General features: G+C 35.5%; 1 protein-coding gene across 18 annotated transcripts in view; it reads right to left on the bottom strand.

Annotated features, from left to right (window-relative positions):
- Positions 1–27,122, bottom strand: part of NAALADL2 (N-acetylated alpha-linked acidic dipeptidase like 2) — a 438,404-nt gene that overhangs the window by 34,522 nt on the left and 376,760 nt on the right. Inside the window, exons 13-14 of one of the 18 annotated variants that reach the window (XR_013954886.1) lie at positions 27,030–27,088; positions 11,808–22,001 (exon numbers count right to left, since the gene is read on the bottom strand). The exons of 16 other annotated variants lie outside the window; for them this stretch is intronic. Coding sequence is in view for 1 of the 2 variants with exons in the window: in XM_080604242.1 (XP_080460368.1) it covers positions 27,080–27,088 (9 nt within the window). In the remaining variant the exon portion in view is untranslated. Of the gene's footprint in view, positions 1–11,807; positions 27,089–27,122 lie in introns of those variants that run through there. One more of the 18 variants, XM_080604242.1, reaches the window with a different exon arrangement.

The following is a 27,122-nucleotide window of genomic DNA, read 5'->3' as shown; positions in this document are numbered from 1 at the left end:
CATTAGGCAACCCAAAGTTAGGTACTAAAATATACTGGAATTATAGTAGCTTGGGCAGCTTACTGTGGAGCACAGATCTTGATTTACAGTCATATGCTACCTTTGCTGCATGGCTCTTGATCCGTTTCTAAGGAAAATACAGATTAAGATCAAAAGGATTCTCTTATTTAAATGATTAATTTTCTTAATACCTAATTTGTTGGCTGACATTAATATACATTGTTTAGAGGACTGAAGGTAAATTTCCTACAGATTTCATTTACTGCTGGTAGAGGCCATTCATCCCAGTGTCTTAAATTAATTAATTAATTGCACTTGAAACTCATACTCTTTTTTTTTTTTTTGGTGTATGTGTAGAAATTCCTACATCTTAAATATTTATGCAAATTATATGAAAGTATAAATTCTGTGCATATTAAACTATTTATTTGAATCATATTCAAAATATTTATTTTAAATGGCATGGATTTCTAACGAGCAACATTACCCCATGCCCCAGGTTATAACTCTGTATGGTTATATGGAGTTAAGAGTTAGTAAAACTGTTTATTTCTGCTCACTTCTAACACATCACCAATGAAAGGGCTGTGTGTGAGGACACTCCTCTCCCGCTGTGTGGCAAGGAGCAGTCTTCCTCCCTTCACACAGCAGCAGAGGTGCCTCTAGTCCTGCATCGCTGCGCTCTGGAGCTCACCGTCATGGGACATGCCAGACGCCAGGAGCGCAAACAGATCCCAGACAGGACCAGACAGACTCACGCAGGGCAGGTGCACTGCTGACTACTAAAAAGTATGCTCCAGACTCAAACTTCGACTGTGGTCACAGGGGAAACACACTTCTGAGGCATTTGTCACTAGCTACGGTCAGAGACTGGGCTGAAGTCCAGCCCGTTACGGCAGTTCTCATGCTCTGCAGCAGCAGAGAGCAGAGATCATTAACTCAACTTCCAAGCTAACGGCTTAACTTAGGCTTGGCACCGCATGAATGAACCGGTACTCAACCTGGTTTGTTTGGAACTGAGGCAGCGTCATTTTGTGCCTGTGCTGAAGACACAGTGATAATGCTCACACAGGAAACCATGAAGTTGACGTGAAAGCACAGCTCCCTGTGTGGGAAGGGTAGCAGTGCAGAATTGTAGCTAGCCAGGGAGTTTCTGAAGTGATTTGTTCTTATTTTTTCCTGCATATAAACACGAATTGCATGTCTTTGAAGTATGCAGGTAAGTAGCAATAATCTTGAGATGAGTATATAATCATGTATTTCACATTTATGTCTGTCAAATTCTAGTGGCATCTAGGTGCAAAGAGTCAGATGAATCAAATTCTAGAAGGGCCACTAAATTTAAGCCTCTTGTTAAAAAAAAAAAAAGTTTAAAGTCACTCAGACTTTTCTTTAGTGTGGGTAGTTACGAGCATGCCAAAGGATATTACAGATGCCCTTCTGCACGGAGAGCTTCACGAGCACTGGGTGAAGTGCTCACACCACAAGGATATAAATCTTTACACCATTACAAACCTTCATGCTATATTTCTTAAAGAGAATTTTAAAAGTTTTTTCCAGCATTAATTCTTTTTTATCTCCAACTTTAAAGGCAGGTTGCTCTGGTTACCAGCTGCAGGCTTTGAATGTGACAAACACAGAAAATTTTGTTTTAGAGCTGAATAATTTGCATATAGCATTCCCATAAACAAGGATGGCATCACTGCACACAAAGTGACCTTTTAAATGCTTGCGTTCTCTGACCCACTTCAGGTATAGCAAGAGAAGTGGGAAACTGCATCCTTTTTAAAGATCCTTTTGAAAGAAGCAATGTTAACTGCCTGAAGCTGGTTACAGGCAGTCCTGAGGAAATGGATTTAGCTATTGTGGTAGAAAGAGAAATATGTAATAAAATATGAAATAAAATTTATTTGCACACATCAGAGGCAAAGATCTCTAATGACAATGATCACATACAGAAATTGCACCTTGGATAGATCTCTACCACCTTAAATCAAGACTACGTAGCTCATTGTTTTCTTTATTTTCACATGTAATACAGGCATTCCAAGGACAGAACATACAACTAGCTAACTGCAAACTGCAGGACAAGAAATTTTGAGTATTTTCAAACCATGAAGGAAACTTTAAAGTAAAGAAAGCAAATGCCACCTCAGAATAGAAGACAAGATGTATCAGTGTAGATTCCTATGCACTGGTACATAGCTATAGAAAACATCATGTTCTTCTTTGCTATTAAAGGCCTCCACTGTGTTTGCTACCAGTTAGTGAATATCAGTACCTTTCCCAGACTAATGTACGTGTTTAAGACTCCAGTGAAGATGCTAGCTCAACCTTCCCTCCTTACTCATTAAATTACAGGATAATCAAAGCTCAAGATGATAGGAATCAGCAAGATAATTAATAGTTTTGTTAATGGCTGACAGACAGTTGGCCAGTCCTACTGGTCTATGAGCCTTGCAAATCAGACAATAGTGACTAGCAGATAAAACTAGCAACAGTGCAAGTTTGCATTAAATCACCTAGATTCACAGGCACTCTAAAATAATAGAAATTTTAGCACAGCAAACAGCAAGTTTTCTTACAGTCTTAATTAATGAAAGTACCTTCTCGTATGGTTCAAGATACATGCATGAACCAAGAATCTTCCTGAATTAGGACCAATCTCACTATCATACATTCAGAGACAATGCAAATACTCCCATTTGGTCCGTAACACCAGTTTTTAATGCTGAATCTGCAGGACTCAGCCAGAAACTTGTGGAATTGTCAAAAAACAGATAATAGTCATCAGAGAAGTGCAATAATGAAGAAATCGGCAATATGAAGCTTCAACTATAGCTTTCAGCTTAGACCTTGATATCATCTTTTTAATCACTCCCCATTTACAGAAATGGTTTTGATTTAATTGAACTCCTAAAAAAAAAAGTCTCTAATCACACTTCATCAGCATGCAATTATTATTCAAAGGAAACCATATGTACTATTAGGCCCTCTTAATTAAAATAATGCATATAATCTGCTTCAGTATCTAACAGTCATTCTCCTTGATGTTCCTAATTCCTCCTTTTTCTTCCATTACTGTGACAATACATTTTTAGTCTATTTTCTCTCATCTATCCCAATTTCATTTATACACTTTTCCATGTTAATGTATCATGATATCAGAACACTGGAATGTGTTTATATTCCACCATCCAAAACTCATTGCATAGCATGACCTTCAAAATGTATCAGACCTGACTCAGTCCGGATATTTATGAGAAGAGGATGAAGGAATGCTGTAACAGGAACCTTAAACTATACCATCTTTGATTTGCAATCATTACGTCTTCTCTGGGGACATGAGGAATGTACACCAGGCAGCAGTCAGGCCTTAGCAAAAGACAGATGGGATTTGGATAGAACCAGGGACAATGGATGGAAGAAATTGACTCTAGGAATTGAAGAACCTGAAAAAAGCTTCAACGAGGGGTAGAGGCAATGGTTTCTTGAAGACCAGAAGTGAAATCTTGGGACAATCAATTCAGCACAGACTCAACAGAATAAGCATTATGAAAAGAGTCATGAGAACATTACATATTGAAGCCTCCATCCTCTCTAACTCAGCAAAGCCAAGATATTAACTGGTTATATAGAGAAAATACTGTCCTTTCCTCTCTTGCAACCTCTTGATGCACAGGTACCTCAATTTTTTCCATTTAGGTCACCCTAATCAGTGAGGACTGCAGCACTGGCAGTTCATTAAAGAAGATAGACGAGCTCTGAGGGTGAGACACTAGTGAACCACAGTGTTGATCCAAGGGAAGCTGAAAATCCATACTTCCCTAGTATATAGCTCACAGAAAAGACTCATAAACATTAACAGACACATTCCACTTCAGGGGAGAATTGGATGGATAATATACTGAGACTATCCCTAGATGCCAGGATATGAAACACACAGGTTACTGCAGTACCCACAAAGAGGCTCAATTTCTCTGCGAGGTGGTTATTTCAATAAGGATTAAATTCTACTGTTGGATGTACTTACGTGGTAGTTACTAAGCTAGCAAGGTATTTGAACTTCTTGTTGGTATCATAATTGAAAGATGTAATTTCTCTGAATTTTTCACACTATTTTTCAAATTGGAATATTTAATCTTCAATATATACCATGTAAAGACACATAGAATAAGAAGAAATAAATTGAATTACATTAATCATTTGAAATTTAAATCTCAGGAAGGGATCTCATACCTCCTCCTGTAATTAAATGATATAACTTAAAATATAAAGGTGGTGAAAGATTTTTTATTTTAAAAAGAAAACATTAATTAAAGATGAATATGTTTGGGACTGAGCAAGATTCCCTCAGGCCTGAGGAAAATGCCAAGTCTGACAAACTCTTTCAGCCGTAGGGAATCTCAGGTCAGTTTGCTGAACCCAGTGAAGTATTTTATAATTATCTGGCATGCTCCTGAGGATACCAATTTACCTGAAAAAGAATCTCTCTTACCTTTCAAACTTGTCCCTGAACAACAATGAATAATGACCTAACAAATAATGTTTCTCATCACAGAATGTTTATATAACCAGGGAAAGAAAAGTCAGAAAAATTTACCATGCTATAGAACGGCCCTCAAAATTCATAAGAAACCTTAATGATAAAACTCTAAAACTATCTGCAGTTAGAACTGAGACTTATAACCGTGGCTGGGGCCATTATAACACACCTGTTACTACGATAGTCAAATTACACTAGCCATTTCATTCCACTGCACCCTATCTTTATGTAGGCTCTGTATTAAAATGATAAAGACAGCATGATACAGTAGCAACAACAAAGATTAAACAGAGAAGCACATTTTAAAAGCATAAAATCTGAAAACACTGCATGAAATGTTACTACGTGCTCAAATAACAGCAGTTACTGTAAAAAAAAGAAAATAAAATCAACGTTTACCTCCAGTACTACACCATTGTTGCTTTGGAAACTTCCTGTTTTAAACATCTTATCATTTACAACCATCGTTAGCGTCTATGCAACATAAATACATTATATGTCACAGAAAACAATTAAAAAAAACACTACTCTAAAAGGCTCGTTGACTATCTTAAGCTTATCTGATAGAATCAAAGAAAGAAATGGGCTATGGCAAACGAAAGATACAGCTTACTTGAGACTATATGACAAGCCTTGTTGTAAGAACACCTCAAAGGTCAGGACACACCTTGGTGGTAAGCACCATGTTTTTGTCAATTTTTGGTCTTGTTGTTGATTCATAACTTTTGTTTTGGCTTAGCTGAATGCCTGTTTGTCTCCAGTTTTAAATGAACTTTCTGGAACAAATGTGTTCATCAGAAGAGATCGCAAGATGGGCAAATAGACAAGAAGGAAAATGTTGCCTGAGAATCCCAAATGTAAGGACAACAGAGATGGAATTCTGATGATGGTACTGAAGAAGATGAAAGGGACATTGTTGAAGAAACTGGAAAGGGGAAGAGATCAGGGTTGAAACAAAAGAAAAAGATTTAGAAAGAAAAACATGCTGGAATTTGCTGCAAAATATAACCAAGAGTTTTAAAAATATCTGAAAGATTAAAAGGATAGCTGAGATCATTTCAGCAGCAACACTATACATGGATTGCAGGAAGAAAGAAGAATTGTGAGGAAAACGTATCAAGACTAAAGAAGGTTACAGTACTGACAAGCAGTTTGACTACAATGCCAAGGAGAAAGGAATGGAATTTTAGAAATACTATAAAATGAAAATGGAGCAGAGGAAAATACTTAAGTGTTCTTTAACATACTGTAATCAGTGTGTAGTCAACCTAATTCCTTCATACTATGTAAAATTCCAGATAAATTGTTCCCCAAACTGAAAAAGTATGGCAGAATGGGGCACTGATGTGTACAGCGAACAAATTAGTGGGAGTGCTGACAGCACCAAAAGTGATATATGCATGCGTGTGTGTAAGTGTGCTTGCATACAAAGATCAAAGAGAAAAACTCGTCTTAAAATTCTTCTGTGTTAAAATTGAAAACAGATACGGTTACACATAAATTCAGATTTTCAGACCTAAAAAAAGACTTTGTAGACTCTAATAATGTCTTTTTTCCTGCAGTAGAAAGGCAACGTATATAGGAATTTGATGTATTTTGAATAGCTTTAAATTTGCTGTAAATAACCTTCAAAAGTGTTTTGACAGCAGACTGACATTTATAGAACATTTTGCACTATATGTACGTGGTATGTCAGAAACACAAAGCACGTTTTCATCCAAGTCTCATCCAATAAAGACATGGGACATTTCTGTGGTGAGGAACTGGTCAGAATGCAGACTTCATAGTGGATTTAAAAAAATATATATTGTTTTCATTTATGGACCTAATGAAAAGGACAGATTTTAGAATTCACTCAGTAGCCAAAAGCAAGTAGCAAAGTTTTTTGGCACCTTTTAAACTCCATTTTAGATTATAAATACTGACCTCTTAAAATATTTGAAAAAAGAAGAAACAACACTAAATCTTGTTATGTAGACAGTAACCCTGTTCTTACTCGTGGCCTCTAGGAGTTCTAATGACAATGCTCAGGGATCGCAGTCCAGAATCAATGGGAGGTTGCCCCAGGAAATGACATAGGATCTCCATGTCTGTGCATTCCCAAAAGTTTTAAACTTCCATACTAAGAACAGCAGACACTAGAGGTATTAGGTTAATCCACCATATTATGCTGATTTTGGTAATATTCTTTTTCTACCTCCAGTCCTCAAGCATTTCTTCCAAAAACAGTATGTGTCTCTGACGCAGAGCTTTAACTACCCATCTTCACTAGAGCTTATACCTTTTTCTGCTTATTCTGCTCCAGTAACAACTGCCATTTGCAAAGCAGGGGGCAAGAAGGGAGAGGAGTACTGTATAAGCAAAGGCTTTTATTTGTGCAGAATATTACATTAAAAAGAGCCCAGTAGCTATTAGTGATTATCAATCTTCAATTACAATAATAGCCATATTAAACAAAAAAAAAGAATAGGCTATGCTGCAAGTCATGGAAAAAAAAAAAAGGCATTTTTAATTGTCAGTCCTGTTAGTCTAAAAGAGCCTTAGCTCTCTATTCATTCAGTTATCATCCTGTAGTTTATAATTAAAGCACTAATGTATATCGGAATTCTTTGATCTCAAAATAAAGAATTCTTTTACCAAAGAAATTAAGAACACGGTAGCTGTAGGAAATTCAAGTTTCCAAGTAAGAATTAAAAGAAACAAAAGTTAAGTAATGTAATTAAGGGAAAACTGTTTTTGTTGAATAATAGAAAGAAAAAACTTTGCGAGTAGTCACATGGAAATGTGCAATAGTTTATAAAGTGGCAAAAGCTCTTTCTCCTGAAGAGTGAAATACAATCCAGAAAGAAGGGAAGGAAGTGTACTGTACTATACTGGCACGTAATAGACTAAATGAACACGAAGTTCTTTATCTAGAGCTAGCAAGGAGAGGTAATTCATATGTCCTGAAATCTGACTTCAATTAGCATGGATACCATAATGATTCATAGTATCTCATCCATAATATTTTATTTCCACTTGGATTTCAGATTTAAGGGAGAAGATAGTCAGCAGTGTGTTATGTCATGAACTACATTTATATTAACACAAAGAGAACTATGTGTACTTATCTACACCGTGTACGAGCATTATCCTAAACACTCGAGGTCAGCAGAACTCTTAACACACAGCCTCTCCTCTTTCAACTTATTGAAAAAAGACAGTGTGACCAAAACCTCACTTCAAAACATAAAGGAAAAAAAAAATCCAGAATTAATTCTGTTTTATAGTCTGCTAAGAACAATCTACCTGGGGTTTGACCACCGGAATTCCCCCCCTAAGTCCTCTGCAGGGTTGCTCTCAGTGACTTCTTCTCCCAGTCTCTACTCATGTCTGGGATGCTCCAACCCAGAACAAGCTAGAAAAACAATTTTATTCTGTCAGCATTAAATTTTGGTGACCTTCTTTCTGAATAGCTTCGATTGCTTCAAGTGTTCGATTAAAACTCAACAGTTGGCAGAAAGACTTACCTCAATATCAAGGATGTGGTTTCTGTCATTTCTATGAAAATTTAGGGAATTGTTCAAGCTGAGAATAGAAACTCTAAAAAAAAAGTACCCACTTCAGCTCTTATGATCTTCTGAATTTCACTGATTTCTTTGCGTTCCCTTGAAAATGAGAAGTGTTAGCCTGTAAATCAAATGACTACATTTCTTCATGTTTACTTTCCATTTTTTTCATGACTGCTTCCATTTTTTTCCTATGCCCTATATGAATTTTTCCTGTCTGTGTGATTACAACTTATGGACATGTCCTTCATCAAATCCTAAGGTAGTTTGCATGTTTAATTTCTTTTCTAATCAGTCATGCTAACAACAGATAGCTTTTTAAAAAATCAGCTCTTATTCTAAGTTCCAAATACGTAAAATGGTGAGTTTCAGCTACAGACTTTTTAAGGCAATAATCGTAGCAAATTGATATCACAGGTCTACACGTGATATCTAGAAGATATTCCCTGGTTGAGATACACTATTTGTGCTATTTATGTAATCTTCACAACCTTCCATTCTGGAATGGGAATTCAGCACACTCCATAAGCGCAGTCCTCCTGATCAGTCCTGTTTTCACGGAAGGCTGCTCAACTCTGTCATGCAGAAATATCAGAGCTAATTTAAGTACTTGTATTTGATACAGCCACATTCAGAGTGTTCTCCTCAGGCTAATATAACTTGTTTTTCACGAGAAAGACACAGTTATATTGCTGATGGGACAGGTTTTGTACGTTTACCCACTGTATTCTGCCTTTTGGGCTTACCCCAGATCTAAGCTTTCTTTGTTTTCTTGCTTCCCTTTTCACTTATTATTAAGACTCAAAAGCTTCCAGATCATCTTTATTAAGCACAAGTTACCAGTACATGTTCTGTAGCAGATGAACCCCATTTTACCATAAGGTGCTTTATGACTTGTGACGCTGCTCCCCTAGTACATGTACAGTCAGACATATAAGCAACATTGAATAACTGACCGATGACTTAATTTTTTTCTTCTACATTGCTGTATTGAAGATGAAAGGAGAACGTGAAGGGCACAAAAAGTGAAACTGTCCAAATTCACACATCATCTTATATGAAAGTATTTACATAGTCTTGTGACTGACGGTGTTGTTTCAGACTCACGTGTCAACATAATTTTAAGAAAAGAGATGGAGAGGGAATTCTGTGGCATGTAAGTAGTCGTGGGGACATTAGGATGTTCTAAATCAATAAGCTAAGGTGTGATTTAGTGGCCTATACTAATTTCATCTATGAAGTATAATGAATCCTTAGCTTACTGCTTTAGTCACAAGACCTGCACTCTGACGGAGGAAAAGCTGAGTTCTGAAGTGGAGTGCGCCTCAGGTGACCCAACAGCCTCTGAAACAACCGCAGACGTACATGAAAAGGACTATGGTGAGACACATCCTAAGTAAAAAGAAATGCAAAAGTAAACTTATACCTTATGCAGTTGGCAGAGAAATGAAATTAAAACAATCTCTCATAATAGATCCAGGAGGAGGGGTCCCTTATGTGTATGCCCCTTCAAAATAGCTGTTTAAAAATTAAGGTGAGAATATAGACTGAATTGCTGTTATGTATGTGAGTCTCTGGAACATAACTTGCAAATAATGTACATAATAATGGAGAAGATCACATGATTATGCAAGGTATTATATATTTCAATCCCCTGCTTAAAAGTCATTTACACACCTTTAACAGATTACATTAGACAATATGAAAGTTGGAAAAAAAAACGGGAATGAGAATATGAAAACTGCTTGTTAGCAGATTCTTGATTACAAATGCTTATAAAGCATTCCTAAGAACACCCAAAGAGCCCTACTTAAGGACTTTCAATGAAAAGATTTTGCAATGCCCTGAAAGATTTAGTCAGTATGAGATGCTGTAGGCAAGCGAATTAGGGAGTCAGAAAATACAACCAGATTGCAGTATCTCAGGTTCCGTGTTGACAAATTTCCCAGACATGAATTGAATCTGGAGACTCATCTTAGTCTCACATAATGAGCAAATGGATTTAAGTCTAATTCATACATAATAGGGACTTGCTTTTCCAGTTTGTATAGGCTGGGTATCCAGGAAATGATCACTGGCAAGTATTAGAGACTAGGATTTTAGAGCTGTGATAGACTTACTTTGTGACTGTGATAGAGTTACTCTGTTCAGTTATGTCCCTGTCTTCTAAAAAGTACTAGAGTTCTAAGAAGTTTCACTAAAATATTTTTTTTTTTGTCCAAGTACAATAGAAAGCATAATGATATAAATAGCTTTAAATGAGATACTAGAAAGTCAGGACAAGTAAAAGGCGTATTTTAGGGAAAAGACTTTTTGTTGTTCTTCTTCTTACAATATTCTCAAAAGAACAGCTTAATTTCTATGATCCACATCAGTGAACCAATTCAAGCTGAAATCTGCAAAACTTGAAGGTTTTTAATGAAACATATTTCAGTACTGTAAGGCATAGCTCTTCAAAGCGGTATAGTAAGAACATATATTTTGCACTGAATGGAAATGTTTTTAATTTCATATGTGCATATAATTATCTCAAATTTTCATGTCAGATTTAATAACCAGTAACTGAGACACAGAAAGCACAAACAGCAAACAGAAGCAAGAGTTATATTGTTTTCACCATGGTGAAACAGTGAAAATTGCAGCAAATGGAGAAAGACACTCTAGGCCTTTAAAGAAATGTTTCTTAACAGGCTTCTGAAACAATGGCAAAAAACCCCAGAGACAACACACCAGCATAGATAGTGGATTTATCAAACAGTACTTACTGGGTAGCAAAATTATTCCTACACAGCAACGGCTATTGAACAAAATATCTCCACAGAATCAGGACAACTTAATTCTCAATTTAGTGCAAGAACATGGTGATTTTTTTTTTTTTTGTTATAATTTGTGCTTCTTTTGGTCCTCTCAAATGGTAGAATAAAGTAAAAGTACTGAACTTTACAGCCTGAACTGTAACCAGAAAAATGTTATTAAACTGAATGCACTGAGCAAAACCATGCTTCCATTTTTGGGTTTCTCACTTCTTTGCTTTGGTTTCTAATCCAATTTTGAAGTACCTCAATGACTGTCAGAATCACTAACAGTGAAGACAGAACTTATTCATGGTCAAAATATACCATAATCTTCATAAAAATGCAATAATAAGCAAAAATAATCAAAGCTACCAGATAGGTGTTCACAATGTTTCTGTGTACATAGCGCATCTGGGACAGCTGGTATCTTCAAATAGCCAGCACTATCAAAACTGGTGACTAGTTGTAGTTAAAAAAAAAAAAAAAAGAAAAAAAAGCATGCATAATACCTGTCAATATATAGACAGCATCACATACCTTTCTGCTTTAGAAATGTATTAAAACAGCTTACATTCCACATACAGACTCACTTAAGTCCAGCATTCTACCTCTGGCCATTTGGGGATATTAGGCCTGTGTTCAAGAATAGAATCCAGCACACAATAGAGCTCCATCAACATAAAACACAACAAAATGACTATGTTCATGTCCTGAGGAGAAGGGTTTTTTTGTCTTTAGTTTCACTTTCCCATAGAGGTATGGGACAGGCAGTTACAGAGAGAAATAGCATCTCTTCACTACTAGTAAATATATTCTGAAACAACTTTATGCACACTAGTGCTTTCTAAGGGCTTGCTATTTTAAAAACTGTGCATGTATTTGTAAGTATTGATCTCTTCTGCTTTTAAAATTAGTGGGAAAAAATAACTTATTGTGCATATAAATGGAAATTGAAAAGTTGATTGTCAACACTAAAAGTTCATCTGTTTCTGGACAAGCTGAATGCTTAAGATATTAAGTGGGACCCAGATGTATAGTGCTTTATTTTGGAACTAAAGCTCAGCTCTTAAAAATGTGTCCACGTAGATACTGTCTTCTGTTACATAACAACAACACAACTGTCCAAAGCTTGTCAGCATTTGGGTGTTTCTGCCAATGTTCGAACTTGTTTTCTCTGGCAAGTAAGAAAATAATTTCTCTTGTCAGTATACAACTGCTGAGTAAGTTAAAAGTCAAGCCTCTCCACCTCACAGGACAAGTCTCTCCCAATGGTGTACTTAAAAAGCTGAAGCATATCAGCTGAATCCATTTTAAAGAATCCTCAGACCTCCTGCAATGAGGTGTGGGAAACCAGTGACAGTAAAGCCCAGCAGGAGGCATGAAGAGGAGAAAAATTACATCTTCCAGGTATGTGCAGTTTTGCTTTTAAAAAATATTCTGGATCTGTCTTTTCTGACAACTAGTCAATGAGAGACTGATGATATAATTCTAACAGCACGATGAAATAAAAGCATTTGCTGTAGATTCAGGAATTAAACTGTACCTAAATATCTCAAGATTTTTCTCTACCAAATTTTTGTTTACTTTTGTTTACTGAATATATCATTTTTGTTTACTTCTGTTTCATTAAAAAATTCAAATGACTGAAGAGTATCTTCGTACTTCTCCAGAAAACAGATTAATTCACAACTGTGCCAGATAACATATAAACTAGATTTTAAATGTAAGTACCTAATTCCTTCATTGAAAGTTCATCTTTTTTGCAAACTTCCAAATTGTTATTTGGAAAAAAAAAAAAAGCTCTCTGAGGTGGACCATAATCAAATACTTCATAGATTCTGTCATATGTGATGCAGCAGTATCTGCAAAAATGTGGCCCACACTGCAAAACTGGATGCCATGATATTAACACATTATTTCCCATTCTGTAACTTTTTCACAGCTTTGTTGAGAAGGTGGCTCTAACAAATAATTCATGTAGTGCATATCACAAGCATTATCTTATTCAGAATGCACTCTGCAGAGATGTATGTATTTTTATGGGGCCTGGTACTAATGTTCATAATTATTAACTTTCCATCTGTTTAAGACATATATACTATCACGATCTTGTTCTTTTTCATGCTGTGACTGTTTCATGAGTTACTTTGTTTATCTCTAATGCAGTACAGAAGAATGCAGTAGCATCTCTTTAAAGCTCTAGACATAAACAGGAGTGATCTAATTTTCAACAGAAAATGGGTGAAACAAGAGCCTTTCAAAGAAATATATGGGTGTTCTTAATAGCGTATCTAACTGTCATGAATTGCATTGCCCGGTAAATAGAGTAAGGCATAATTGGAATTTTTGAGATGATTTTTATTTTTTTTTTTTATTTTCGTATTTTTTAAGAAACATTTAAACATAAAAAAGCAGAAATTTTGAAGTTTGCTGGTGAAGAATGTTTTAAAGATTGGAAGTAAATTCTTCTGTTTTTCATTTGCTTGTTTCTAATTGATGACTTCTAACAACATCTACTTAATATCTAGTTTCCTTAAATTATTTTCTCACATTTACTTATTTCTATGTGGGTTTGACTGATAGAACAGTGCTCTTTGGAACAGCAAGTAAGAAAGTACTCATTTAGGCTAATGGTCTATTTCAAATGCAATGATGTAAATGAAGCATTTAGAACATACAGTTTCTAAGACAAGCTGGTTCAGAAAAATCACTTGAACAAATCTCTAACACACTTTATCTAAAGATAAAAATAAATTCTTAGGAAACAAGTAGAAAAAGTTCCATGTAACAAATCAGCATTTCCCAATGCCCTGTGAGATTTTAGTGTAGACAGAGATTTTCTACTGCAAGAAAAAATGAATGCGAATGAACGAACTATCATACACAACTTTGTATGGGAAGAGGAATAAAGTGAGGAGATAGACAAGTTTTTTTATTAACTAATATTCTCAATATTTAGCATTCTATCCTCCATATTTTGGAAAATATCTATCGAGTTGCAAGGTGTTTTTTTTTTTTAATGTGATAAAATGCCACTGACTTTGATACTTCAGCATAAAAAGAAATGTTTCATTCTCTTTGCCTCATTAGGATCTCATGTGAGGTTCCTGTCAGCTACAAGTTTGTTCAGTTTATCTCAAGAAAAAAGAAGGGAAAAAAGCTCAAAATTTGCCTTATGTCAGTCCAAAGGATTGCCGTGGCTAGAACATTAAGTTCAGAAGAATATCATTTATGTCAGTTAAAGCAGAATCTTCCTGTGCCCCTTTTTCTTCATCACTTTAAGGCATGACAATATTTATGTAAAGGCCCAACCTTGCCCTGCAATTAGTCTGAAATCAAACAGCACTATGTAAATATGTTCAGTCAATGATTCCAAGATGTATTTCATTTCATGTGCTATTTTCTTAGCTGAGAAGTACTTTCTTTTGGATCACCATTTCACAAAAGATAAATAGTATTCAAATTTGAATTGGCCAGGGAGAACAAGGCGTGATATTGAATGCATCCTTAACAAGTTTGCTGATGATACTAAACTGGGAGGGGCTGTTTACTCTCTGGAGGGATGTGGCCTTGCAGAGGGATCTAGATACCTTGGAGAATTGGAGAGAGATCAGTCTCTCTCAGTGAGAGCCAGCAGTGTGTCCTGGCAGGCAGGAGGGCAAGCTGCATTGGGGTGCATGAAACAGCACCACAGCCAGCCAAAAGAGGCAATTCCCCATCTATATTTAGCACTGGAGTGGCCTCACCTTGAATGCTGCATGCAGTTCTGGTCTCCACAATATAAAAACATTGTTAAGATACTTGAAAGCATCCAGAGGAGGGTAACAAAGGAGGTAAAAGGGCATACCCCTTGAGGAGAGGCTGAGGACACTTGGATTGTCCAGTCTGGAGAATAGGAGGCTGGGAGGCGACCTCACTGCTTGCTGCAACATCCTGAGGACAGGAAGCAGAGAGGGAGGCTCCGGTCCCTGCTCCCTGGTCACCAAGGACAGGACACGTGGGAACAGCACAAAGCTGCGTCAAGGGAAGTTCAGACTGAAAAAATATCTTTACTGTAAGGGTGGTCAAACACTGGAAGAGGCTACCTAGAGAAGTGGTTGATGCCTCTTGCCAGTCTGTGTTCAAGAGGCATTTGGATATTGTCTTCAATAACATGCTTTAACTTCTGGTTAGCTCAGAAGTCTGGCTGTGGAACTAGATAGATGATCCTTGTAGCTACCTTCCAACTGAACTATTCTGTTTTTTAATACGCTCATATAATTTTACAATCTCTTATTCATTATCATCTTTGTCTTTTTTATTACAGTAGAGCTGCTAGGAATGGCAACTGTTAATATTTGAGACTGTAGATTTTCTTTTTAATGTCAAAATAAAATTAATATTGACCATTTGAGATCAGTGCTGCTCTAGGATCACAGATCTTTCTTCAAGAAGGCAGCTCACATGAGAGAACTAAAGAGGAACATGGCCTTTTCAAGGAACTTTTAAGCACTGTGTAGTGTGGTTCCAGTGAACATGGTGACACCTCGTGCAATGTGGCTTATCGTGTACTCAACTAACTGCACTTCATTTTCTGCCATTTAAAGTAAAAGCTAGGAATTCAGTATTATATGAAGTGTATTTCTCATGAAGAATCATAGAGGTTAAACACAGAGCTTTGCTCTTTTGTTTTGTAAATGCTAGTTAATGTTGATGTTTGAATCAAGCACATATTTAGATCCAATTATTAAACACATAACTGTGTACTGCCGGTGTACACAGCTTATAAATCATGAGACTTCATAAAGGTGGTTTAAAACTCATCTGCACTCTGTTTCCAGACTCATAAACAGTCTGAGGGAAAAAGCATAGCAGAAGGTAAACATAAACATAGTCTTTCTGGATAAAATCCTCTTCTTGGCTACACAAAATAGAAAAAGTGAAAACTTTAAATGGTTATATAATCTCTTCTTTTTATCTATCAAATAAAAACTGGCTGTAGAAAATGATTAGCTGGCAGTGCAGTTCCTGACAAAACGATACACCTTTGAGCTTATAAGATTTATGTTAAAAAAAAATAAAATATTTATTTATTTGTAAAATTTCCCCAGTTAAACTTTGTTTAACCATAGCTTGTGGCAAGCAAAATTGTTTGCAAAAAAATTAATAGCACAACAAACTACTAGAGTCTGAGTAATAGCAAACACCTCTACAATTCAAGCTTGACCAGATTTGTGGTTTGATTTAATTCTGAAGCAGAGCTTTCTTAAACAGGGAGCATAGGAACTAATTTTTCTTTAGGTACAGAGCAACACATAAAGCTGCATTACGAAACAAGTTTATTAACGGTAAATAAACAAAATGGCTACCTAATAAAACTGCGAGATGCAAATCTGCCTTGCTTTTCATTAATTCACCACAAATACTGCCAGAATTTTAAAATAGGGAAGTATTTTTAGGAATCTCACTAAAATGTATAATTCCTTATGAGTCAAATAATATACTATCCTTAGATTTTCAGTAAATATTGTCCAAATGGATTTATTGATCCTAAGCATATTTACAAACCCTAGAACAATTCTGTAAAAAACATAATATATATGCAAATCTTGCCAATAAATCCTAAAAAAACACCCTTATGATTTAGACATTTTTTCATTGCACTGTACAGTACATGCAATACATTTATTTATAAATTAGAATTTTGGTACTCTGCCATTAGCATCAAAATTAAAATACAGCTCTTATGCATTAACTCTTAATTAGGTTTTATAAATTCCAATAATAATTTGCACAGTAAGTTCCTGAAGTCCAGATTTAATAATGAGTTTCATAAAAGGCTATGTAATTTGTTTCTCTTGTCTTCATTCAAAGTTCAGAATAAATCACTCTCCAGCCACAATGCGCCCTAGGTATGTTGAAAAGTAGCAATTTGTTATTTTTTGGCAAGCTTAGCCATGATGCTTCTACAAATCTACTAAAATAAAATCAACAACAAACCTGGAAATGACCTTTTTTTTTTTTAAAAAAAAAAAAGACAGGTATTGAAGGCAGATATAAGAATCAACTTGCAGTATTGTACACAAATAACCTATCTTCCTTGGGTCAATTTCAACACCCTTTCAGTTTAACATTCAAAGTCTATCAAAAATTATGCTTCTGCTGAAATAGTTGCTTCTACGTTACTCTCTGCATGCACATCTCATTGTCGTCTCTATGTGGGCAGTAAATCTTGTATGGCAAATCAGTTCTGAGAGCCCAAACAAATCCCCAAAACAAAACCACCAACAAAACCAAATGATTATTTTTCAGTCAGATTGAACTTGATCCTGCTCAGTCTGTGGCAGTATTCAAATTGGCTTAGGGGAACTGTGAATCTACAAAATCAGCAGCACAAAACTGATGGATACTTCTGATGATCTTAGATTTTATGTTAGTTTCAAGTCTTTTGAAAGATCCAATTCCAAAGGCAGGTGCCAAGAATTTGAGAACAGCTCAGAATTTGATGGAACATAGGTGACAGGAAGGGATGGGGTAGTAAATGAGAAGTGATGTATCTAAGCCAGGAGGAGGCAAACATTTCTTTTAATTCAATGAATAAAATAAAATCCTTAGACTCTTCTAAAAGTGTGGATAAAATCAAGATGAAAACTTAAATTGCAGTAGTGTTCTTCCACATTAAGGCAAACAAATTATCTTAAAAACAAGATGTGTAACTAATAGTTTTATCAAGGTTACATCTTTCTCTAAATACTTACATAAATCGCATTTTAATTTAATTTATATAATTTTGTATATTACATACAGACTTTCTATTCAAAAATTCATTTGCCGATCAAAAGTCATAGCGCACTGAGCCATAAGTGCTGCAGACACAAGGGAATGTTCTCCATATTGCAAGTAAAAAATAAGGAGAAAAAAAGTTTCCATCTTTTTATGCTGATTAAATTTTTTGTTTGTTTGTTTAATGATACCTAGAACTTCTGTAGCAGAGCAATTATTCCGTGGAGCCTAATGAAGTTTTTCAGTTGCATAAATAGGGAAGTATTAGTCTTTTGTCTTCAAAGTAGTCCTCTGTTTCCTTTTAAGTACTGGGGCTAAATTCCCTTCTCAAGCACAGCAATGTCAATATGATATAGTACTGGATGGTTACTGATGGGATGCAGAATATGGATTATAATTTCATTTTCAAATAAATCTTATATTCACAAAGCAGAACAAAACTACAGATTTTGTTGTGAAATATAATGATTCATATTTACAGCTGCTGCCTCTCATTTTGCACCTGAAAATCTGAGAGTGCATCTGTACTTACAGGCTCAAATGCCTTGTGAGCAGCTTAAAATCTGACCAATATTTTACTTTATATGCACATTTCGTGTAGACCATTGGCTCATATACTAGTTGAAATCAGAGTGAACTCCACTGAAGTACACTGGAGTAGAATTATAATGGAAATTAGATCTGGGCTCATCTGTTTACATCATATTTATTTATCTGACAGACAGCACTAGTCAGGGAAATCTAAATGATTAACACAGTCTGGCACCTGGACATATGCACCAATGTTATTTAAAATTAGATTCCTCGGAAGGATAAACCAGGGAAACAACCCACTGAGAAAAAAAAAATTGTACAATCTTCACTTTTGTGTTCTAAAACCATTTTTGTAGGAGAAAAAAAAAAGGCAATAAAATCTTTAGAATCACAAAGTATTGCAACAATATTCTAAATTGAGCTGAAGTCTGATTTTTGTTTGTTGCCTTGGATATTAGAGAAAGTTGTGATAAAAAGCCTGCCAGTTTGTATAGCGTACAACTGTAATTATGTTGGGCTAAAAATTTAGCTTTTCTGGTTTTGAGTGTATATATATATATTTACATGTATTTGTATTATACTTAAAATATCTTATAAAAACATATAGAAAATATCAATAAGTAGACTATTTTTCTATAAACTGACTTGGATTTTGAAGTGTCCATGTGTATAAATAGCTCAATTAAGCCAGTAAAAGGAAGATTTTGCGAACTCAGTGCTTTAATAAAAAGCTGTACATTCCTAGCCCATCAGCATGAAAGGAGGATGTCATAAGAAATTAAAAAAGCTAAATCCTAAAGTTTGCATGAACTATTCTTTCACCTAAAAAGAAGAGAACTGAGATTCAAGAGTTCTCGAGTGGCTATAAGAAAACACCACATCATCCTGAATGACTCTGCAAAGGAAGCACCATTCAGGAAGCACAATTTTTTAAAATAAGATTAACAATAGAACTCTATTTCTACATACTTTTAAGTGAGGGAAAAAGTGCAGCACACTAGATTATACTACTGCATTACTCTAGAACATTTTCTATCCTTTCTTCTGAAGTGTAGCTTTTAGTTCATTGGTTACTAAAATCCTTATAAAAAATATTTTTACGTCCAAATGTTGTACTTCGTAACATTAATTTAAATGTTGATTTAAATTCATTTTGATGAATAATAGAGATGCTGTATATTTGAAAATCTATAATGCATGTGCATGGTTAGAATTAAACCTCAATGTATGAATCTCCTGGCCATTAGTTTTACAAGAAGGTATAAAAAAAAAGTTGATAGCCAGAATATTATTTCTGATTATTAAACAGAAAAATCATTTCCATTGGAAGAAAACATAACGATTTGCTTTTTGAAAACATTTTAGGAAAGCAGTATCAAGATGTACTGCCAGTCAATCAACGGGACTGACTGAATTTCCAAAGCTGTCTCAAAGAAAACCTCTCTTGCATATTCCAATAATTCTCTGCAGTCCAAGTCCTGTTCTTAATACAAGGAAATCTGGACTTTCTTTAGCTATTCCTTCAGCAGTAATTTTAACAAGCAACAGGTAATGAATCAATGAATTTCTATTATTAAAACTAAAATATTTAATCATTTCTGAACGTTACTGTATGAGGTGTCATAAACATTAAACAATATTTCAAAAGTTTTCTGAGGAAATAAAAAGTATATTTGGAGACAGAAATCCATCTGCTGACATCAAGTCAGCATTAGATTAGATTCAACAAACTTTAAAATAAAGTTCTTTAACAGTATTTCTATCAACAGATGTCACCACTGTCTAGGGAAGCTTATAAACTTTGGTTCTAGGGTAAATATTGTAAAAAGAAAAAATATATTTGTGTTCACTGTAAAGATGGCAGAAATATTTCATGAAAAGGAGAACAGATATGTGTAACCTTTGTCTTCTAGAATATGGAATAAACTTATTGAATGAAAAGTGCATATTTTATATTGCTTTGCTTTTATGGTTAGATCGCTACAAATCCTACCCAGCCCCTGGCCCAACAAACTGCTGGAGCATGGGGTGATCAGTCCTGCTGGCTGCCTAGATCTCATACCCATGGGCTTGAGTCCATTCTTCTGGACTCAGAGTAGGAATGGAAGGGATCATACTTGAACTCTAAGTCCGAGAGGCAAAATTTACCAGTAGAAGACCAAGCTTATTTACCTATGTCCTTTCCTGTTGTGGGAATATTCTTATCTACAACATGACTGACAGCCAGAAAGTCCCGTCCAGTCATTAGTGACCTTTCTTCAGTAGGAATGCACTCAAGAAAGTGGGTTTTGCTTTTTTGAACTAAGTGCTTAGACAACATTCTTTCAATGCAATTATCACTTCTTGTGAACAGAGAACTAATAGCTTTTACAGCTCAAATGCACTAAGATCTGGCTACAGGCTCACAGAGGTGAAACAGGGGGACTGACAGAACTCCCTGCTCATTGTCACTGCTTAGCAGAACCTAACTCCTCTCAAAAGTGCTGAACACATCATAAAAGAAAACTCTGTGGTGTTATTCGAAGATGATCTCTTCCCTGGTACCTACTGAAATAAGAAGATACGAAATAACCTAAATGGTTAGTTTAGTATTTTCCTCTGCTTTTGATATAGGATCTTTCAGTCCACAATTCTCTGAAGGACACTTGTACTTATTTTATAATTGTGGCTTACAGCTAGTCACCTGTACTTAGTTTAATGATAATTGGTCTAATCTTAGCTTCACGAATGCTAGTGTGTCAGCAAACTGGCAGTATTTTTTATTGTTATTGACCACGCTCCTAATAAAAACAGATCAATAAACAAGATGTTCTTCTTGGGATTTTGTAATACCTTTAGCTTATGTTCTTTCTTGACTCAGCATATTTTTTCTAAGTATTTACTAACTTTGTCTCACAACTTCCACAAAAGTTCCACAAAAACTTTTTGTTTGCAAAACCAAATAATTCATTTACAGTATATAAGCAGCTAATTTGCATCTCTTTTTAAAAAGCACTTAAGCAGATATTTAAGTTTTCTGACTTTACCTCATATCCAGTCATATGCAAATTGGATGATGTTAAATTTAAAAAAAGAGTTATTACTACATTAGTGTTAGAAGAAACGATGTTTTAAGAGGCACACTCTGGGGAAAGGATTGTCTGATTTGACTTTTTTGTCAAATGCGATCATAGTTTCCCTCAGAAGACAGAGTTGCATACAGGTTCATAATATAAACTGCCGTTAATTAAAATCTATTTATACACTGCATGACACATAAGTGCTGATTTTTTTATTTTTGGCAAGGAAGAGAAAAGAAACGAGATAACAGTTTGTTAATAAAACAGAAAAGTTGTATCTTCCTTGCATAGCCACCAAATTCAGTGTATATATGCCTAGAATAAAGATTGAATCCTTGACAGTTAAAGTATTAACTAGTAGCAAATGCTACAGTAGTACTGTTACTGAAGAATGGTTTAATAAAATTATACTCTGATGAATTCAGTAACTGTGTGAAAAATAGGACAGTGGGAATCATAGGAGAAAATTCAAATAACCTGAGGCATGTTCCTACCTATTAGAGTAGCAAGCTTCAGATTTTCAGTTGTTGGATTTCAGTTGTTGAATATAAATACATGTTGACATTCCATACAAAATGCATGCACATGTCCAATTATTTGATATCTCTCATAACGAGTTTAAGTTTTTGAAGTAAAACCAATTGATGGAAAATAAATTCTCCCATCACACAGCCACTATTGGACAAAATAGAAAACAATCATTAGACATGCAATAAATATGAAGTGGCTTCTCAGTACGTTCATGATTATCAACCACCTTAAAAAAAAAGAAAAAAAGACACCTGTCATAAATGCCTATGCTGAGCATCTGTCACCAATGCAGCACTCAGTAACCACCTAGAGATGCAACTGGATTACATTAGCAAAAAAAGGCATTATAAATGAAGGCATTGCCATAGGCAGTGTAACTTCTTCCAAGTCAGCAAAGTCCCACTAATATAGGCATTCCCAAGGCTTATGTATACGGTACAGAACTGCCCAATTGGTCATTGCCAGTAGTTGAAATTACAGCAAATAAACACAGATGCTATGTACCAACTTCAGAAATTTAGCCTCAGCATTGAACTCTGCCCCAGCCTTTGTCTATAGTCCTAGACAGGTCACTTGATTCTGTGGATTTCTCATGAATTCAGGCGAGGAGATGAAGTAGTTGCTCAGTTATTTTAACTACCATTGTTGGTGGTATCTTTTTTACTGTTATATAAAATGGGGATTAAAAAATGCTTCCTCTCACTCCTACCATATCTTCTTTCATTTAGCCAGATTGCTGTAGTTTGGAGTAAAAAGTCTTCCACAAATTTTACCAAGAAAACCAATCCTGGGTTTCCATTATAAGATTTTATTATATATTATGTATGTTGATATGCTATATGTTTATCCTGTGTTGTGATTGAATCAAATGAAGGCGACATGTATTTGCTTACTCCACTTAAATTGCAACGCTACCTTGAAAAATAATGCTATGATTTTTTCCTTTTCTACTGACAGCCAGCAGATGAATCTTGGAAGCAACTGAGTAAAATTTAGGTCTAAAAGAAGAGTCCAGGAAAAATATGTTTCTAAACAGCAATCTGGTTAAGAAACATTCTGATAGATGCCAATGCTAACTTTGTTTAAAGAGCATATAGCATTGCTGCAATATGAAAATGGGATGAAAATAACTTTTAATACACATCTTTAAGGAATTTAGAATTAATTCCCACCTGACAGTCAGAGCACTGAACAGGTAGGACTGCACACGGACAATCCATGGGAATAGTATCTACATAAAGCATGCTACTAACAATGGCTGTGCTTTCTTGTTCATTCAGTTTCCCTTGTTCAGTTCCCTTGGAGCCACAGTTGCCTGGTTATTTTGGAATTTTCCTAGTTGTCAGAGTTCTGTAAGCTGAAAGCATATTAAACTCCAGCCACTCAAAAGAAGCCCAGAGTCATGACATTTTTCCTTAACTTCACAAATAAATGGTACAGGACACTGAACTAGTTCTGTCCTGTAATGCTTTCTCCATTTTGAAGGAGACATCAGAGGAAAAGATGTGGAAAATTCTGGGAGGTGCCATTGCTTTTTAATACCTGACCGAACCAAGTGAAGTTGTGTTGGCCAGTGAAGCTGGTTCATCAAATCTTTATCAGGGACTCTGCAATTTCAACTCATTTTTATTACTTAGTTTTTATCCATACAAGTTCAAGTATAAAGTACAAGAGTCCTTGAGGCTATTTGCTTTTAGCACAAAAGAACTACTGAAAAATTCCTAACGTATCTACACTAGCTAGGCTAGAGCTCATGGAGGATACGTTGTTTGGCCAAACGCAGCATGACTGTCTGTCAGAACACCTCATGTCTTTAGCAGCAAAGTCACCTCTTTCACATCTAATGTTGAGAAAATCCAAATAATTTTTTTTTTCTTTGTATACTGTTACTTCCCTGCTCACCACAATTCATACAGCATCCCCTAAGTTACAGCTATAGTTTGTATCACCAGATTTTCTCTCCTTTTTTTTTTTTTTCCTGCTCACAATAGCTACAGAATAAAATACATACTGTCAGGAGGGAGTTTTCAGCAGGTTTATATTTACCCTCTGCTTGAACTGGATTATATGTTCTTTCATGCAAGAAGGCTAAAGGTAAAATGAAAACTCTCACTTGTGTGCTTAAAAGAATACGTGCTAAATCAAACCATTTCTGTGAAATATCACTGTGCTTCTTTGCAGAAAAATTCAGACAAGTTTGGTTTTGTGTGAATGCACTAAGGCTGTCACCACAGACAACAGCTCTACTTTGCACATCTCAAACACCATTAAGATGCTCAGGACCAGAATATGAGAGGCTGATTGAAAAAGCAAAGCAAGTAATGTAAATTACGGGGAGACTATCTGGCAATTGGAGAATTATGCTGCACCTATGTTATCAGATTTTGCTAACAAAATTTGCCTCTTATTATTGTAACACCTCATGGCAGATGGGATCTGCTGAAATACTACAAATTACTGTCAGCTGTGGGAGGACTAATGGAAAAATCGAGATATGAACCAAGTCATCTTGCAATTTCTCAGGTAAAAAAAAAAAAATGATATTTTTATGTGTAGCAGAGCATCCAAATGATACTGCAGACTATTTTGATGTCTTCAAACAAAGGTCAAATTCTACACCTAAAAAATTGCTATCAACAGCAGATTTTTTTAAATATGGATATTAATCTGGTTCTCCAGCTTGCTTCTCGCTTTATACACCCCAAACTGTGCCTCTTGCATATTAACTTAATTCACCATCTCTGTCACCTACCCTGGTCAGCATTCCTGTTTGCTGGCTGGAGGCTTTTGCAATTTGTTTTGCAAGTATGAAATCATAATATAATTTATCTATAAAAAGACAAGATAGTTCTGTTGGTCTGTGCAACATCTTCAGAGGTATGACGATAAAGAGAATGATAACTGACGTGAAAGTCTGGTACACCCAAATGAAACAGGAATTTTAAGAACGACATCAAAAGAAACAGATCACTGAAGAAAGTTAACTGGAGAACTTACCCATGGAGATTGACACTTCAAAGTGTCACATTTCCATGAGGCAACTCATAGCATACAACAAAAAATTCTGGTTAGCACACCACACGGTGATACAGGGGCAGGCTGCCATATCTATGCCTATGCTTTCCAAGGATAAAGGGTTTACTGGTCTAGGTTTGGATATGCAATATTCTTGCATGCATCAGACTTCTGCTTTGAGAATATTTCAAATTCATTCTGCATGCACCATAGCAGCACTTTGATATATGTGTTTTAACTCTGATTGGAGTAATACACTGTCTCTGCTGTCTAGAAATCATGAACCATTCTGCCAAATCCTCTAGTTCTACACCAAGGAAATTTTTATATGAGAAAGAAAGACACATCAATGGAAATCCAGATGCACAGCTGCCTTGAAACAGACGCCACTGGGATGCATAAGCACAATCCCACACAGCTTTTTTCAAAGAACAGTCAGATACTAAAAAGGGTGTGTTGTAGTCGGAACAAGACCTGAATGTGAATGTACTCTGCTGAAGTAGCTATGCCAGTAATAATGTGCTGGGAGAAATGTTTCCAGTAAAACTCTGCAACATGCTGTACGTGTTTTGTGAAAGTGTTTCCACTTGATGTTTCAGAGATTGCAATCCCTGCCAAAAACACAACAGGTGCTTCAGTGAAATGCAAAGAAATTTCAAGTTGGTTGACTACAACAAGATTTTGTTTGGGTTTTAGACTCTGGCAAGATACAGCATTATTACTGTTCATCACGCTATTATTGTACTGATATGCAGTATTAGACTTTGGAATAGTAAGGTTTTTGACTCCTTCATGTTAATTTAGATATGTTGTATTATCTTCTGTTTAACAAATTTAGTATTTCAATAATGATTTGGAATATTATATATAGGTTATGCATATATATATACACACACACACACAGTTACTTTTAACTTTTTCAATACAGAAGCATGCAAAAAAAGAGCTCATTCACAAGCACCATGCATGAAGATGAAGTGGAATCCCCTACCCAAATATTTATCAGAGGTAGCATGCATCAAGCCACAGAATTTGACTTTAGGCAGATGATACAGAGAAGAACTACCAAAGATATGGATATCACTGCATTTGCAATATGAATGGGTATCCCCTACACTTACATTCGAGAATGAATAGCCATACACAATGGGTAAATGGGAATATATTTCCCTCTCATGCTTCAAAAGACAAGAACAGTACGATTCTGTTAGAGAATTCCTCATATCAAAATTTCTGTGCTGTACCTTATCTGTGGTTAAAATGTGGATTTCATTTACTAACCATCCTGCAGTCCAGTGCTTTTTATTCTATTTGCTTCAAGAAAAGAATCTGCCTGTCATATTTTTGGAAGTGCTTATTTAAAAGAAAAAAAAAAGGGGGGGAGAGAAATACTACAGTGTGTTACACAGAAAAAGGTATTTCCTCTACTATTGCTGTTTTATGTAACTTTTAGAAGTTAACTGCATTATGATAGTTGGTTATACTTCATGCAGCTCCATAATCGAAGGGTGGAATAATCAGGATCACTAATAATTTTCTCAAGAGTCATCTGTCAGCACCCATAACTCATTATAAAACCAATTATGTCACTTCTGGCATACCTTTCAACACTTTGGTGCCTGCCAAAGTAAAAATCAATAAAAGGTTATTACTATTCCAAGGCTGTTATTAGGTAAGTGGCTCCAGTGGCACTCCCTGTTGGGGGACTGCCATTAAAGCTTTTAGAACTGCGCAATCCTGGAGTCTTATTAGGCTACTTTAGCGAGCATAATTCAAAACACAAAAGTATTTTCAAACTTATTGTTAATACCTCCAGTTGACTAGTTACCATGAAACACTGATGTAGGCTGCTGAGTAACACTGACAAAACTTACTGAACAATAGCACATACTTTTATGAGTTTTGTGTGTTTAATAACAATGGAGTTTCACTTGAATTCTTCTGGTCTGATAGAAAAATTCATTCTCTGCCACACAGGCAAAGATTTCTCCATTTTAATACTTGATATATGTATTATAAAACACACTTCAGATTACAAGGTCTGTAAATTCTGCTTAAGATATCACTAAATTCTGAAATGCAATATGACGGGGCCTTGCAGCAATCTGCCCTAAATCCACCTTTAAAGTGCTGAAATCAAAGATAAATTGATGACAAGTGTTCTGGCAAATTAGATCTTTTAAGCAATCAGATTATAGATCTATCTCTTTCATAGATGAACACCTCTCATTCATTTTACCTGCTACGTTCATCAATCTCCTTTTCCAAGCGTTAATGAGGTTGAAGTGCCTACATTATCTATCAGTAAAGAAGAGTAAACAATAAATTAAAT

The sequence above is a fragment of the Anser brachyrhynchus genome (assembly GCF_964034855.1).
Source record: "Anser brachyrhynchus genome assembly, chromosome: 9".
NCBI lineage: Eukaryota > Metazoa > Chordata > Aves > Anseriformes > Anatidae > Anser > Anser brachyrhynchus.
The sequence above is the reverse complement of the archived record's forward strand: the minus strand, read 5'-3'. Positions and strand labels throughout refer to the sequence as shown.